The sequence below is a fragment of the Mustela nigripes genome, chromosome 5 (genome assembly GCF_022355385.1).
Source record: "Mustela nigripes isolate SB6536 chromosome 5, MUSNIG.SB6536, whole genome shotgun sequence".
In the NCBI taxonomy this organism is placed as follows: Eukaryota; Metazoa; Chordata; class Mammalia; order Carnivora; family Mustelidae; genus Mustela; species Mustela nigripes.
The window spans coordinates 125,773,431-125,790,746 of record NC_081561.1 but is presented as its reverse complement, the minus strand read 5'-3'; the positions used below and the strand labels follow the sequence as shown (position 1 = coordinate 125,790,746).

The 17,316-nt window shown below is 40.2% G+C and overlaps 1 protein-coding gene across 2 annotated transcripts in view; it reads right to left on the bottom strand.

The window, feature by feature from the left end:
- The window catches only part of SOBP (sine oculis binding protein homolog), a 159,317-nt gene extending 142,007 nt beyond the window's left edge, over nt 1-17,310 (bottom strand). For both annotated transcript variants that reach the window (XM_059401143.1, XM_059401144.1), the window contains exons 1-3: nt 17,170-17,310; nt 3,634-3,772; nt 1,667-1,852 (exon numbers count right to left, since the gene is read on the bottom strand). In XM_059401143.1, coding sequence (XP_059257126.1) covers nt 1,667-1,852; nt 3,634-3,772; nt 17,170-17,265 — 421 coding nt within the window. In that variant the 5' untranslated portion in view covers nt 17,266-17,310. The remainder of the gene's footprint in view (nt 1-1,666; nt 1,853-3,633; nt 3,773-17,169) is intronic.
- Between the last annotated feature and the right edge of the window lie 6 nt (nt 17,311-17,316).

Genomic DNA, 17,316 nt, shown 5'->3' with positions numbered 1-17,316 from the left:
AATTTCTAAAGCTGTTTGCTTTGCTCAAATAAATCTTAGAGGGGAATTTGCATTTGGATGCACACCTTTTTATGCACAAATTATGTGCATGATATTTCTGGGACAGACTAAGGACTTAAAAAAAAAAAGAAGCAGCAGCATGGTGTTTACGGAATGGCTTTAGTGTCATGGGGACTATGCTAGGTGCTTTACATATATTTTCTCCTCTCACAGCCATGACAATCCTGTGAGATGAAACTGTGATCCCCATTTTACAGATGGAGAAACTGAGGAGGAGAGAGCTTATATAATGTGTCCGTGTCCACAGAGCTGGTAAGTGACAAAGCCTAGATTTGAGCCCAATTTGTCTAAATCGGAGGCGAGTGACCTTTCCACCTAGACACACTGCCCTAATATTCCCATTTATCATCACCACGCATCCAGGCCACTGCACACTCACTGGAATATGAACTCTACATTTACAAAATTAGTCACCCCGCCCCTTCCCAGTTGCCTGTGCAAAGTTATGACTTTGGTCCTTGGGAGATACACCTGGGTCCCTCTGCATCAGAAAACAATCAACCAAAGGAAAATAGGGGCATTAAAAAGGCAAACGATGAGATACACAAATTATATTAGAAATTAGCAGACAAACACAATCTCAAGTGATTTTGACAGGTAAATGGATTTTAATGACATTCTCTCTCGAGGACCTTGATACGAAAGGACACTTTTTACTACTAAAATGTAGTAGGCTAAGCAAGGGAATGTACACACACTATGAAGAAAAATGTTAGTAACTCTCAGAATATGGTGTAAATACATCTATAACACAAGTCCAGGAATTTATATCTACAAATACCCTCACTGTTTATGGAAACATAACCACACACTTATCTCCCCCCCAACCCCCCCAAAAATACAAACATTCCCTTCAGTAAGTTATAGTGAGTATGGCCATCAAAACTTACTATTTATCATTGTTCAGCTCAATATACAGAAAAATAACCACTGTAGCAATTAAGCATTCTAGCGTAACTCCAGCATTTCACAGCAAGCGAGATACAGTATCACTGAACTTCTTTCTCCGTATGGAGCACAGCTGTAATGTAGCTTGTGCTATCACCTAATGCTTAACCCATTGCCCTGCACCTTCATACACACGCCATCTGATCTTCTGGAAATATTAAAAAACTGATTACGTTTGCATGCAAGTGAAATCCAGACATCCATTTTTCTTTAAAGCTCTCAAAGACAGTTTTCCAGGAATTAGAAAGAACTCTGTGGCAGAGATGGATAATCTAGGTTATTTCTAAGAAGGGCAGCCCGCTCAGGAGACCCAGCCCCTCACAATGCCACCACACGGTTCAGTCAGTCCGTATATAAAATTATTTCATCCTTTTTTTTTTTTAATTTCTAACAGATGATTTCAGAGGAGGAAAACTACTTTTTTTTAGCCAGTGGTAGGAAAAATTCATTCAGTTGAAAGTAGATTGGGGACTTGGCCTGAGTTTGCCTAACAGAGTAATGAATGCTACTTTAAATAACACAAGCACGAACGTGTCTTGTCTACAGAGCTCCTAAAAACAGTCTTTTCCAAAGGTACCTTGGGCATTTAATAATTCTTTATAAGGTAATTACAACTTTCTAGGAATCGTTCTCATTGGAAACCCCAGTAATGACTTACCTGCTGGTGGCTTTATGAAAGGTGGAGGAATTAAAGGTACAATAATGGGCACATTGCCATGATCCTTGGACCCTGCAGGTGAGTCACTGAGTCCGTTTCCTGTGGCAAGCCCGGAATAGCCTGTGCTTATATTGTATGGTGAAATAACACTGTCCTCGGGTAATTTGGGTTTTGGCAAAGAATTTTCTATAAAAGAAAAAAAGATCACATTCACTATTACAAAAGGGCTTGTTTTCCTTGTGACCACATTTTCTCAAGTCAAATGGCCATGTAACAAAACCAACTTTTCCTTGCAGATCTTTAAACACTTTACCAGAACTCTACAGACCGTCCTGGACCCTTTCAGTTTTGTTCACCGTAAATTTTGAGGGGGATCCTTTACCATTTGGCTCATTATGATAACTAGTACCTCAATTGCATCCTGGTGATGCATTTTAGCACTGGGAAAACCCATAGAAACCTGAGATGCAATTAACCTTTTCCGGGTACAAAGTCCTATCTAGCATCACCCTCCGGCTACCAGCTAAAAACATGCCCCATCCAGTCCTATCACTAGATCCCAATTGTATTAAAAAGTTTGGTCATAATATAACCAAAAGGACCCATAAGAAAGAAGCAGATTATTAGAAAGAAAACTTGTTTCACAGGGTAAACATTAGTATCCATTAACTATTAACAAAAATGAAAATAAAGAAAACTTACAATGATCTGAACTTTGTGAATTTTATCCTTGCATGTGAATCATTTAAAAAAAAAATTCAACCATGGAAAACAACTTTTTCCCTCTAGTAGCATATCCTGGCACTCTCTCCATGTTCCCCAGAGGCAAAGATTATTACCTAGACTGAGTATTACACGAGCTATTAGTTTATAGAATATAAACTCATGACTTGCATTTTTCATTTACAGTAAAATTGATGATACTATCCCTGTAACATGATGTGTACAATTTCATAGCGGGCTTAACATGAAATTTGTTACGTGCGTTCAATTCCACATGCCTGCAGGACAGCTCATTTACATTTTGTCACTTGGCATATAAGAAGGAAAAAATGCTATCTTAAGAGACTGGAAATAAAATGAGCGAACAGGTAGTTTATGCCAACAGATTTTGAATGCAGTGCAAATACTGATCAAATTGCCAGTGATGGTGCACGATGAATTTTACCCACACTTTAATGAAGTTCCCCAAATGGACTGCTCCTTTACATACTCTTTTTTTTTTTTTTTTTTGACCATCAAACTCTCACTCCGAATTTAGGTTCATAAATTTAGCATCCATAACAACACCCACCTTTGGTTCTAGGCTTCCCTCATGAGATATCTGACACTGATATTCGCTGATTAGAATCAGTGTTAATTTGACACGGCCAAGTCTCTAATTTCCACTCTTTGGCTGGGCTTTGACGAAAATTCTTATAAAATAATGTAGGATCCAATCATGCACTACTCTCTTACTCCTCATACCCCATCCAAGGCTGGGAGCAGGAGGAACTTCAAACACGAAACAGAAATAGGGCTTTCCTAAGAAATCCCACCAAAAAAAAGGAGGAAGAGGGGATTACCAAACTAACTTTCAAGGTCTAAAAATCCAAATGCAGTATTTGACTTAATAGAAAGCACCTGTCCCCCAAAACTAATAGATCAAAGACTCAAGAAACGAGAAGGAGAACTTAGCAAACATTGTCCCTTTCTATAAATCTGTGGGCAGGACCATAGCCCTAAGGTCCCTAGCCCTTGCTAGCTAGTGCTCCCATTGCTGGAAGGAGATTAAACTGTGTCTATTTTTGTTTTATGTTATGCTCTTATATTCTGTGGAATTCTGCTTATGGGAAAGTACTACTGGGGATGTACGTTTAAATCAACCGTTGGCATAATCAACCAAATGAGTCCCGAAGCAACTCAATTGGCAGGTTGAGATAGTTAATCCTTCTTTGCATGAACAAAGGGACATTAAATGTCATTACCTTTGAGAACAGAAATGTGCTGCCGGCTCTCTCCGTCGGTAGGGTAGCTCCTGAATTCAATATCTTCACCATCTTTCAATTCAACCTTATCATAGCCATACCAGCCAAGGAGTTCATTCATAGTGTTTTCTGCAAAGTTCTGGAAGAGAAGCGTAGGCTTCTTTTTTATATAATCAATAACTGTTTGAAAAGAATGCATAAATCGAATTCTGTTTGCACTACCCATTGACTGCCAGGCCTGCCCCACCTCCCCTAGAGTGGGGCTCATTTTTCAAATCACGTTCAAAAACCGTAATGCATTTAAATCTCAGGATGACACATCCAATTATGACGGGCCTTCAGACACTTGCAATTTAAAGATAATAAGAAGAAAAGGTATTTGTCAGTTTTGCTTATAAATAGAAGTCATATTTTAGAATATTCTGCAAAGTCTATATCCCACACACACGCAAAAATATTGAAAGGGAAAGCACAAACACAGCTAAGAAAATATTTTGAAAATGAAAACAATTAATCGACCTTTTTGTGATTCAGACTGATTTAAATTAGAACTGCTTTCTGATTCAGGTATTGTTTCTTAACATAACTCCTATCTCAGAGAAAGCAAAAATCTCAGCCAAGAAATAATTTCTCAGTTGTCAAGGCTACAAGGGTCTCCCTTTTTAATTTTCCCTTTTGCAAGTGTATACTTTAAAAATCAATGAGTAATTTGCTTTACAAATTTCACTAGTGACAGATTCTCCGTAAAACGAAAGGTCACTATGATTGTCTTCTGACAAACAACGTAAAAATACCAAATAACCTTAAGGTTAATAGTAAGCCCAGTTTTGGAGAACACCTGAAAACACTTTATGGAACCGTCAATCAATATGTAAATATAAGGTACTATTATTGTTGTTATTATACATACCAAAAATGTGAAAATAGTGGGTATAATTGGACAGCTTTAAAGCTTTAATATCAGGTGACTGTTTTTTGTGACCTTATCAACTGCTAGATCTGAAAATAAGATGTGAGACTGTATTAATGATCTTAACGCTTGCATGTGCCTTAAAACATCTCTGAGAAATAAAGTGCAGTGATAGTCACCAGGAGTTCGGGGGTGAGGGAAATGGGGAGATAGTGGTCCAAGGGTACAAATTTCCAGTTATTACATTAACAAGTCTGGAGATAAAATGGACAACATGGTGATTATGGCTAATAATACTGTATCATATACTCAAATGTTATTAAGAGAGATCTTTTTTTTAATTTAAAGTATTTTTATTAACATATAATGTATTATTTGCCCCAGGGGTACAGGTCTGTGAATCATCAGGCTTACACATCTCACAGCACACTAAGACAGTAGATCTTAAATGTTATCACCATGAAAAAGAAATGGTAACTATGGGAAGGGATGGAAGGGGTCGCTAACGCTACAGCGGTAAACATTTTGCAATATATTTTGTCCATCAAATCAGTGCATTGCACACTTTACACTTACACCATGTTACGTGTCAATTATACCTCAATGAAGCTGGGGGAATTTTCTTAAAATAAAAAGAAGGGCCCTGTGCTGCAGAATAAAGGCATCATAAATACGGAATGAATTTATTTTTTTAAAAAATCTCTATCTGGCAAGGCATCCTGAGCTTCCCAGACTAGCTAGAAAAGCGATATATTCTAACCTTCTCTGTGGCTCAAAGAACCTTTTCTCATTCTCCCTAGAAGCTGTCATTTCCGAATTACACTGGGATGTATAATTTATACACCTGAAACAAAGCACTCAGGCTAAACCAAGAGTGTGCACAGCCTCAGTGAGCGAGTTCCTGTTCTCTTGAATTTCACGACTTTAGATTTCAGCAGGGGTTGCATAAAAAAGAAGAGATATTACACTACTGACTCCACAAAAACAAACCTGGCATTTCAAACCACCCACAGAATGCTAGCATCTTTGCTTTCATGCTCACTTAAGCTCGGAGCTCCAACTGGGTCTATTGGTGACGGTACAGGGCGCCGGCAGTTTAAAAAAAATCTAGCCAGATTGATTTAGTGTGACCATCCACAAGGCCAACAGTCAGCCATATCAAGCTTTAGTGAGGCATTTATTCTCTCTGATGGCTGGTCATGTCCACATTAAATAGACATTCTTTTCATGAGTGCACAAAGATGATATGATCGATCTGTATAATAATCGGCAACTTCTGGAATACCACTGAGGAGGACTCAGCTAAAATGCTGCTTTACTCAATCAGAAGAGATCCCTTTAATGAGGCACCCGTCTCCCCTAACACCCAATTCTTTTCACTAAGCTAAGCTCCTGGCCCAGAGAATGACAGTCGCTAAGCACACAAATCGAGGCCCTTCATCAGTGGTCTGGCAGCAGAAATCTCCAAGGATAAGGATTACACCTTACATCCAAACCCCGGCTCCCAACAGTGTTGAAAGCCAAATTCAAGCCATCCTCTTGGTCTGTGTGCTGTTTACCCCAATCTCCAAGAGAACCGTGCCAACGAGACAGAAAATCTTTTTTGCATAGTAACTCCTGGCCACCATATCCAATTTTCTAGACCGTTTGTATCTGGGCGCCTCTCTCTCTGGTTCTGTCTAACCTCTGAAGTGACACAAAGGCTACAGATGCATAATTCATGGAATAACCTGCCAGCCAAGGATATAGATTTGTTTGTTTTAGTCCAGCTGCAAATCCATTCAGCTTTTCAGAACCAATCCCAGGGATAGAGTCCAGAAGTTTCAGACATTAGGGTAAAGACTGAAACCTCAACTGGGTTATTAACACCAAATTCATATTACTGGGGCATCTTAACTACACCCCGTAGTTTATGGTTCGTGCTGAAAACTCAGAGGCTTCATGGAACAATCAATTTGAACTTGATCTATTCCATGATTTTCAAGTTACTATAAATGTCAATGAAAATAAACTCTGAAACATTTCCTTTCTTGACAGTGAAAATAAAAATAAACACCTTAATGCTTCACTATATGCCTGCAAAAGCAGAAAACAAAAGGTTTATAAACCCTCAAGCCATAAATCTCAAATCTTTCATGGAAGGAGAAGCAAGATGAAAGAAAAAGCAACACCAAAGTTTCCTGCAGCATATGAAATGGACTATTATTACGTCTGTCTCATACACTACTGTATTAAGAAATTAAAGAACCCCTAAGAATAGATAATTTAAGATTTTTAATTGCTAGGTAGCATTTGATGCTAGATATCATAAGGGCTCATTATGGTACTAAACCAAAGGAAATGAAATAGATTTTTGCAGTTATCATCCAAGAAACATAACATACTCTAGAAGAAATGAATTTAATGTTTATGGCCCAAAAGGGTTTTCAAATCCTTCTGGTAGAAAATTCCAGCAGTTGTTCTTTCCACATTTTTTGTATTATTACCCTTAAAAAAGGAGTTTTGTTAAAAAAAATCCTTTCCTACAAAAGTTTCTCATGTATGCTATTTTTTTTTTAATAAAGGTGATAAGAGGGGTGCCCTGGGTGGCTCAGTCATTAAGCATCTGCCTTCCACTCAGGTCTTGATCCCAGGGTCCTGGGATCAAGCCCCACATCGGGCTCTCTGCTTGGTGGAAAGCCTGTTTCTCCCTCTCCCACTCCTCTTGCTTGTGTTCCCTCTCTCACTGTGTCTCTATCAAATTGATAAATAAAATCTTTTAAAATTTTTTTAAATAAAATTAAAAGGTGCTGAGTTAAACTACAGAGATTTTAGAAGTAAAGATGTTCAATAAGACAAATTACTATACCAAGGGAGGTAGTGAAATTTATTTCCCCCCAAATCTTTTCCCAGCAAATGTCCTAGAAATAGAATGGGAAACTGATGTCCCTCAAGGTCCCTCCCCCATAGTAAGATTCTCTGAAATCAAAGAACTTTGACTTACACAAGAAATTAAGTATCTTTTGCAAATAAATATCATAATTATCATGATCACACATCATAAATTTTAACGAACAGTTACTATTTCAAATATTTTATCATTGCTCCTATAAACCATGAAAATTGTGCCAGAAATTTCAATATTCTGGCATCTGAATCTCATTTTGCAGACTGCCTCTCACCCTTGGAAGTGGCACAAAAATCCTCTCTCATACCATGTGGTCCAATTTGGGTTTGGAAAATAGGTCACTATAATTATAATGATAATGTCTAACACTCTTACAGCACTTTACAGTGTTTCCACATCCTTTAACTCTCCTGTTCCTTTCAATAATCCTGTAAGTTGGGCATTTGATTTCAACAATAAACTTTTGGTGAACCTGTATGATACCCTCATTTTACAACAGAAAATTAGTGCATCCAGAAGGTAAATGGTAGGCATGAGACATCACCCAATAAAGTCAAAACAAAAATACAGATCTTCTGATTCTTATACCAGGCCTCTTTCTACGATCAATTCCATATAGTCCAATGTGTCAGCAATTCCAAAGAAATGACCTCCTTGGACCAACCAAAGAGCTGCAAAGCAATCATACTACAGGATATCAACATCACCTGTAAAGAGCTTTCCAACTAGGGCCCCTATCTACCTATGTTAAAACTTCATTTTACTTGCTTTTGGATTTAATCATTGGTCTATTCTCCTTAATTATTTGTATTATTGGGGGGGTCAAAATTCACTGTTGAAATTTAATCATCTCATTTTATAATTTTGGGGGCATTGCATCTGATTCTAATTGCTTTGTACTTTTTTTTTTTTTTACGATTTTATTTATTTAGAGCAATGAGCAGGGAGAGAGGCAGAGGGGAAGAGAGAGAGAGGGAGAGAAGCAGACTCCCCACTAAGCAGGGAGCTGACATAGGCCTCCAGCTCACAAGATCATGATCTGAGCTGAAATCAAGAGTCAGATGCTTAATGGACTGAGCCACACAGGCACCCCTAATTGCTTTATATTTTTAATATTTACCCCAATACTACCTTACCCTCTCCAATTCCACCTTCTCAATCCCAGGACTCCTAAATTCCTAACATTTAGTCTGAAAAACATGAATTTAAAAAAAATAGGTCACAGAAAGATGATGGAAAGGCTGGAAATTTTACTATTTCCCCATTCCTTCTGAGTTCTTTAGATACTGGCAAAATATATTTTTGTTGAAACTTAATTCCCAGGCCATTCATTAGATTCTCCTTTTCTTTACCTGGAGGTACTGTACAAGTGTCAAAGTTCAATCTAAATGATTTTTCATGGAACATTTTACTGGTAAATAATAAAGAGTTAACTTCAAGACACTTTGAAAATTGCAGTAATTACAAATTCTCACAATACTTCTGAAATGCAAATACTTCAAGGTCTTCGAAAAGGACTAATGATTTTATTTTGAAAACAACAAACAGATTTAAAATATAGGTAGGTAACAGGGTACCTGGGTGGCACAGTCAGTTAAGCGTCTCACTCTTAGCCTCTGCTGGGGTCATGATCTCAGGGGTTGTGAGATTGACCCCCCTGGCTGCAGTCATGCTCAGTGAGGAGTCTGCTTGGGATTCTCTCCCTCTTCCTCCCTCTGCCTCTCCCACCAAGCACTCAAGCTCGCTGTCTCTCTTTCTCTCTCTCAAATTAATAAATCTTTAAAATATAGGTCAGTATCACTGATGTCTTTCTTACCAGTCCTCATAAAACTGAATGCTGACATGTTTCCAACTTTTTACCCTAACCAAGAGAGCAGAAAGTTTTCAGAGAGTTCCCAATCATTCATTCAAATGAGGGAAAAGCCATGACCTCTCTCTCCCCACAAACATAATCCCAATTTTCACTCTAAGTCCCAGTTTTGGTAAAATATGTCACCTATCCCAAATACACTACAAGTTACCCAAGGGCAAAAACCTTTTATTTTCCCCATGCCCCACCTAGGACATTGCCTAGCACTTAGAATGCACTCTGTCAACGTGCTAGTACATTTGAAAACTTGCACAAATCTTAAGTTCAAAAATACAGAGAAATGATCAAATAAATTTCAAGGAAACTGATTTTAAAAATAAGTATGTGCAAGTTAAAAGAATTGTAATATCCAATGTTAATGAGCAGTCTCTTAGTGCTGGAAATTTAAGTTGATACAACTTTTAGAAAAGGTTATTTGACTATATGCAGTAAAAGCCTTTAAAAATGTACATACCCTTTCATTCAGCAATTTTATTTCTCAGCACTGTAGGAACTATTCTAAGGAAATGTGTGCAAAAATATGCACGTTCAGGAATGTTTATCTTGGTGGTTTTTTTTTCTTAGAAACAAACTATACGTCAAACAGTAGGAACCTGGTTAAATAAATTACAGCTTAGTCATGGGATGACTGAAATAGAATACTATTTTGCACTAAAATATACTCTGTAGATAAATTTTTACTGCCATGAAAAGCTATTAATGATATATTGAGTTTTTAAAGGAAGGATAGTATATAAGACCATTTTTGTTTAAAAAAATAGTATATATCACACATAGAAAAGGGCATTAAAAGACATATATCAAAATGTTGATAGTTATTATGTCTGGGTGGGAAAATTATAGGCTTTGTTTTTCTTTTAGCTTACTTGTATTGCTTACTCTACCACTTCTATCGGGTCTATGTATTCTTATAAAAATAAATCACTTTAATTAAAAATTAATTAACACATAGTCTTCTCATAGACAGCCATGTCATCTGCATTCACAGTCCTAATGACAATAAAAAGGATCTGTCAGTTATATAACTTCAAAACATTCTGACACACACTGTCCATGAAAGTGAAGCCTATGAGAAATACTTTCAAAGGAAACCCCCAATTCTAAACAATTTACAATGTTGGGGGGTGGGAAATGCTAGTATCTCTGCTGGCTGAGATTATGAATGATGGAATGGTGGTTGTTTTTGGAAAATATTTTATCTCCCTTTTCATCTCCATGTGTTCTGAGACAGATTTCTATTAAGCGTCATTGAACTTGTTAATTGAGATTTTAAAGGGGGGGGTGAAAGAGCAATTTGCAGAAGACAGCTGATTTCTTCTGCAGACGTAAGAACTGAACTTGATCACAAGTGGGTTTCTAGCGCTATGCCCACATCTGGCCTAGGGTTGGGTCTAAGTCACCTGTCTTAACACGGGCTCACTGGATCGGTTTTATTTTAGAGCTCCGCAAGAAGGTCGGAAGGTAAAATTTAAATAATACAAAAGAAATATTGTAAGAGCCCTTGACACATTTACTCCACATTCATGATACCACTGGATCAGATGGTATCTTAAGGATGAAGCGCTCCCCACAGATGACCCAGTAGAGGCCATCCACATGATGGAGTCAGAAGAGCGGCCGGTTTATACCTGGGTACCCACTGAAGCCTTGATGGTTTTACCCAAATTACAGCCTATTAGCCTGAGATCCCTTAAAGATGGTCACTGCATTCCATTTGGATCATTTTGTAGCATAGTCCTCGGCCACAACGCAATGATGACAATGCCGTTCTAAGGGCAGAAGACACATCATCACACTAAAATCCAATTCCGGCCTGGAGCACGCCTGCGGAGAAAGTCTTGTTCTCTTATTGATATATTCTAAATGGGAAGGCTCCATCATTGGCATAGGAAAACAAAGTTGTGTGTTTCCACATATAAAACCTACATTGCTTTGTGGTCTTTTTGTGACATAGCATAATTATGTCCCCACATTTGAATCTGTGGCCAGGACATCAAATGTCCTATAAAAGGTCAAACAAGTGCTGTGACATTGCGGATTCCAGCCCTGAGGCTAACATTGTGGCAAGCAAGGCAGGTGTGTGGCTATGGGCAGCTGTGTCCCATCACAGCTGCAGAACCCCCCTAAAAATCACCAGGACTTGTTACATTGTCTTTCTGTCCCTGCCAAAGCCACTCGCCTTAAAACAGGACAGAGTTCCACAAGCCTTTGGTTATGTAAGAGATATTAACACCCATCAGTCTACGGATCCTAAAATATACATTCAGCAAATCTCACTCACCATTTTTTCATGTCTGTTTACACGTTTCAGTTGGCAGCACCAAAAACAAAGTACTCTTTTTTTTTTCCCCTCATTCTACCCAGTAATATCCCTTTTCTTTTAGGAAAATATTCAATAATCTTATTAGCTTGAGAGTGTAAGTGTGGCTGACTTCCCATTCCACAAAAGGAAGTTTGAGACTTCAGAGCGTTTTAAATGTTCCGCCTTCTACTACTTCTAATAATTTTTTTTAATTTATTTATTTGACAGATAGAGATCACAAGCAGGCAGAGAGGCAGGCAGAGAGAAAGGGGGAAGCAGGCTCCCTGATGAGCAGAGAGCCGGATGCGGGGCTCCATCCCAGGACCCTAAGATCATGACCTAAGCTGAATGCAGAGGCCCAACCCACTGAGCCACCCAGGCACCCCTAATAATTTTTTTTTTTCTAAAGAAAGAGAAGTATAAAGACTTTTAATGAAAAGGAAACTTGCCTAGAAGATATAAAAGGCATGGTCACCTTAACAAAACACTATCTTTCTCTGTGACTCTCCTTTTTTCAGACAGTCACTTGTGCTCACTGATATTTGCCCTTTTTGAGGCCCTGTTTTTGACTTTCCTTTAAAAACTTTGTTACCTCTTGGTTTCTATGAGTCTGTCTTTCACACAAGCAGAGTAGGGCTTGGCTTCTCAGAGCAGTGTTTGGCAAGCACAGAGGCAGGAAACGCAGAAGGGAATGAGTCTGTCAGACTCATTTTCTTCTAGTTCAAATGTTTATTTCAGATTCGGGAGGAAGTGGAGTGGTTCCTTTCCATTTCCTGGTCTCTGGAACCTGCGAGTTGTATAAGGCTTCGAGAATCTTGCTCTATCACACTCACAGGTTCACAGACGGAGAGAAAGTCTCTTTTCAGAAAGCCCTGGTTTGAACAGAGCAGAATTCATAGCTCTCCACGCCCTCCCACAACTCTCTTAATGGGTTTTGAGTGGAGCCTTGAGCAGGACAACAGAGAGCAATGTGGAAGACAAAGCTGGTGGGAACATCCCCTTTCAGCTTCCAAGGAGTACGGACCATGTCCCAGCTAACAGGAGTCCCCAGCCCCGCCACGTGGCACACCTGGGGCCACTGCTCAGCAGCGAGGTCTGACAGGAGTTGTGAATGCCACGGTGAGATCTGTCCTGAGCCCACTTTCTAAGTTCCTGAGACTGGCTGTGTCTGACATTAAGATGGAGAGTCAGCAGCAAAACTTAAAATATACCTGTTTTAGTAATGAGCTGATTTCAACCTTGAACATGCTGACTTTTCCACACCGTGATTTCTCCTTTTTTTTTTCTTTTTAAATGGAAACCTATTTATTTCACTGCACTCACCAGCTTGGTTCTGCAACTTGCTTTATTGTCTATGCAGTTGACACAGGTCATTTTTAATGCCAAATGGAGACCATCAGAAACCAAATTAGCAAATCTTGTGGTGAGTTTACTACTAAACTCTAACAGATGTGCCTGTCTCTTAACTGTAGGCAACAGGACTGTAGCATAATTTTAGGTACAAATTACTTACTGGGAATATTTATAGACAAAAAAAAAAATTCTTCAGTAAAGGAGACCTGAAGACATTTAACTCAGATTATCCTGTAGTTTAACAATTGATAGAGAAATAACACTGTAAATGTATTAATTATGGTTTGCTTAGGAAAGTTTCCAGGGCAGAGAGCTTGATCTAATCACATTGGTTTTGTCAGAGCACTTTAAAAGATAAAAATCTGACTCATTACCTCTACTCATAATGTAGTTTTTTTGAGTTGCATTACTGTTTGGTAGCCACTAATCACATTCCCTAAGATCTATGTAAGCAAAAATACATACCCTTAAGTACAACTGTATTTACACTTAACACCTGTATTTACATTTACACATTCAAAAGTACAAACTCATTTTTATGTTCTATCTACCGTGCTCTAGGGGAACTCCTACAATGAATTAGTCCTTCTATATGTTGGGATTCCCTCCTAGGATCCATTAATTATGACACATATGAGCTAACAGTATATTGAAGACTATTATGTCTTCACTAGATACAATCACAATACTCACTTTGGAAACCAAAAATAGTCAAAATGTAAACTGCATCACCATCTAATTTTTTTAAATCGTCTCTACTGGTCTCTAACTAAATAAGGCACACTTACGGTAAGTACAGTAAAGTAACAAGTCCCTTTAATCAAGAAAAACTAGGATGAAGTGAGGAAGAAGAAAAGGAAAGATAAGGAAACATTGTAAAGGTCATAATGAGACAAGCATTTCTACTTGAAGATATTTTTACTACACTACAAGCAAGCTATGCCAAGTCATGTACTCTTCACACACAAAATTATATTGTATCAAATTCAAATTTGTTACAACTGCCATGCACATTAAACCAGTGATAACGAAAATGTAACCGAATATCTGATCTAGTCAAACAGCGACCAACATTAGCTCCCAGCCACATGAAGACAATCTCCAATGCCATTACTGGTGTCAGCTAAACCTCAGCCAGTTTGTCCTCTCCAGCCATTTTTAAATAAATATGTAACTATCTCAATTAGGAGATCTTGAAGAAAGCCTCATGATGAGGTGATTTTGTTGCTCATTCTCAGCGCCCTGCATTTGCTGTACTTAAAATAGACACTTGTACCAATGTCCTTTCTATTACCCGAAGGGGGGGAAAAATCACATACACACCAGTCCTTTCTCTTTCAGCTCACAGAGAAGCAACTTGATCCACCCGGTGTTGAAACCCGAGTAGGTCACTGTACACCATGATAAAATTCCCTAATCCCTGAGCCAAATCTCCCTAAGGGGGGCCTCCTCCTGACCCTCCACTTCCCAGGCTGACTTTTCCATTCGCTCTCTCCTCTGTCCCCCTTTCATTTCCCCTACCTTCAAGCCTTGATATGTGATCCTCGGTGGGGGCTCAGGTTTCCGTTTTTACAGCTTAGGCCGTGCTAGCTGTATACATTCCTTTCTTTCTGCCGGGCAGTGATTACTTACCAGGGTTTAGTTTACACTGGTCCAGATGAAAGCCGTTCAGATGAAGGCAAACACAGTCAGGCAGCTCCAGCAGCACCGATATGAAGCTGCACAAGGCCACATTGTGTTCTCGGTGACATTTTGTTGCACATATTTTTATACAGGGCAACCAACTTGTTATGTTACTCTACACTGTGGGTTTGGGGACAAGGAGGGGTAATAGTAAGATGACGCTGAAGGGGGGGGGGTTATTGATGCGGTTGGTAATATTAAAAGCAGAAAAATATTAATAAGTTCAAACTAACCCTTTCACGGTTTGACTTTGAGAAAATACTTTTCAAATGAAGACTTTGGGGGCTCTTCTCTTAGAGGAATACCTACAAAACAATTCCACTGGAAATGGGAATTCATGCCTGTTGGCATGGTGTGCACTGACATGACTGACAATTTCCGCCGGGTTCTCTCACACATGGGTCCAAACCAGACAGAAAATGCCAATCCTACAGGCAACTGAATTATTTGCTGCGTAAAACTTCTTACTTAATGCTGTTCTGCGCAGAAACAGTGAGGACAACTTCAAATAGTAGATGGTGATTTGGAAGAAAAATAACATTTTTAAAAAAGAGGAAATTCTGTGCACGGAGGTTAATACCATACTTAGTCCTGCAGCATTGGCTAAAAATTGTGTAATTTTTCCCCTTCACACAATGTTGTTTTTGTTTCTTCCTCACCAGTTCAGACAAACATCTGTTATACTGTAGAAGGACAACTATCTCCCAAACCACGGAGTGCGCCCGCAGCCAAAGTCAACAACGTGAGCCCCAAGCATTGAGCACAGTCAGCCTTTATATCCAGCCGGGATAACATTTCACATGTTTTGATTAAAATTAGCTAATTTGTAATTCTAGAACCTATGAAACTTAAAAGCTGCCATCCATATAGATCACATTAGGCAGTGTTTTAAAGGGCCAGTGCACACTGATTTCCTAGTGGCTTCACTTCTCTCCTCTTCCCTCACCCCATATTTAAAATGAACTGGAAAAGTAATCTGGAAATGCAAGACAGGAGGGAAGGGTGAGAAAGAATGGTTTTTGTAGACTGTTTGAATTCCACCCCCATTGTTAGACAACTCCTACTGGTTTCTCTTTTTAAAAACTATCACTGAATTCAATGGTGGTTTCCATCAGAAGGAATGGCATTGATTTCCAAGGCAAATCTTCCTAAACTCTCTTTGGACCGATTGAGGCTGCCCCTCATGGTTTCAGACACAAAGTTCCTCACCCAGAAATAAAAACTCAAATCTCCAAATTGAAATTGCTAAACATAGGCACCTAGGTATTCATACAGCAAGTCTTATCCATGTGCCCCTTTCTAAACGGGCTTCTCAGAAGGCACTCTCACAGAATATGTTCTAACCAAGAAAGCGTCAAAACGCGATAAATTTTATTTAGTTGCATGCCATTTTCATCCAGTCTGTCTTTTAAACACAAACTTCGCCAACCTGACAAAGTCAGTTGGCAGTGTTTAGAATTCTATGCAGAAGACGGTGAACATCAGGACGGCTGCGGAATGAAAACTAAAGTCCCCCTGAAAACTGCTACTTGCTTGTAATTCACAAAAAGAAAAAAATATATATATTTTTTGAAATCCAGAGAGACTCGTGAAATCAACACAGAATAAAACACTCGCCGGGCAAAACCTTCAACTTCATGGAAAATAAGGGGGGGGGGGGGTCCGGAGCTGAGCGGTGATCTTGTGCAATCGCTCCAACGCGAACAGCTGGAGCGCCAGGCGGCTGCGCTCACCACCTCTGGAGCACCGCTGGCCTGGCGGGGAGCCCGGCCTCGCCGACAGGACTCCCGGCTGGCCTTTCCGAACAATGGGCAGGCGCTCTGGAAGGCCGCCCCTCAGACAGTTATCTTTCAGCCGGGCTAGCCCAGGTCTGCTAAACTGGGAAGCGGAGCACGCAAAGGGGAGCGGGAGGCGGAGGCAGCCGAGTGAGAGGAGCGGACAGGGGCGGGCGAGGCGAGCCGGCCGTCAACACGGTACCCAGACCCATGCCGCCGGGGCCGCACTTGCCGCGGCACTGACAGCCTCTTTACACCACCGCAGCTGGCTAGTTGGGGGGAAGCGGGATCGAGGAGCGGGGAGATGAACTGAAGGGCAGGGAGCAATCGAGCGCTCCCGGGGTTCCTCGGCCCGGCAGCTCCTTAACTTTGGAGCGATCCGAGAAATGGTTCCCGAAGAAAAGGGGTAAAACTACACCGCCGACTAGGAAAGCCTCTTCACCAGGTCCACCCGCCACTGGGGCCCCCGGTCCCCTCCCACTGAAACGCGCCTGTGCCAACCTGGGGTTTATAAGGTTAAATAGTATGTGGTTTCCCGGGCGCCCCCCACCCCCCATCAAATCGGAGGCAGGCAAATCTCGGGGATGCAGCCCGCGAGTTGGCCTCGGTTTTGCACCTGGAGGAGGAGCTGAGGCTTTCTGGGCATCCTACAGAAACTGACAAGCGCTCCCCGTACCCCCCAAATCCATACAACGGCCCAAAGGGAGCGAGCGGAAGAAAGAGCTCAGTGTCTCCAGCCCCGAAGTCCAAAAATACCTTCATTTCCTCATTGATCTCCCTTTTCACTGGGTGAGCCGGTTTCCTGCTCCTTTTATTTTCCGGAGGTCTCCCTTCTTTCTCCATTTCTGCCATGTTTTTGTGTCTGGTTTCTGTGGAGATGAAATGGCTGCTGCCGCCGCCGGC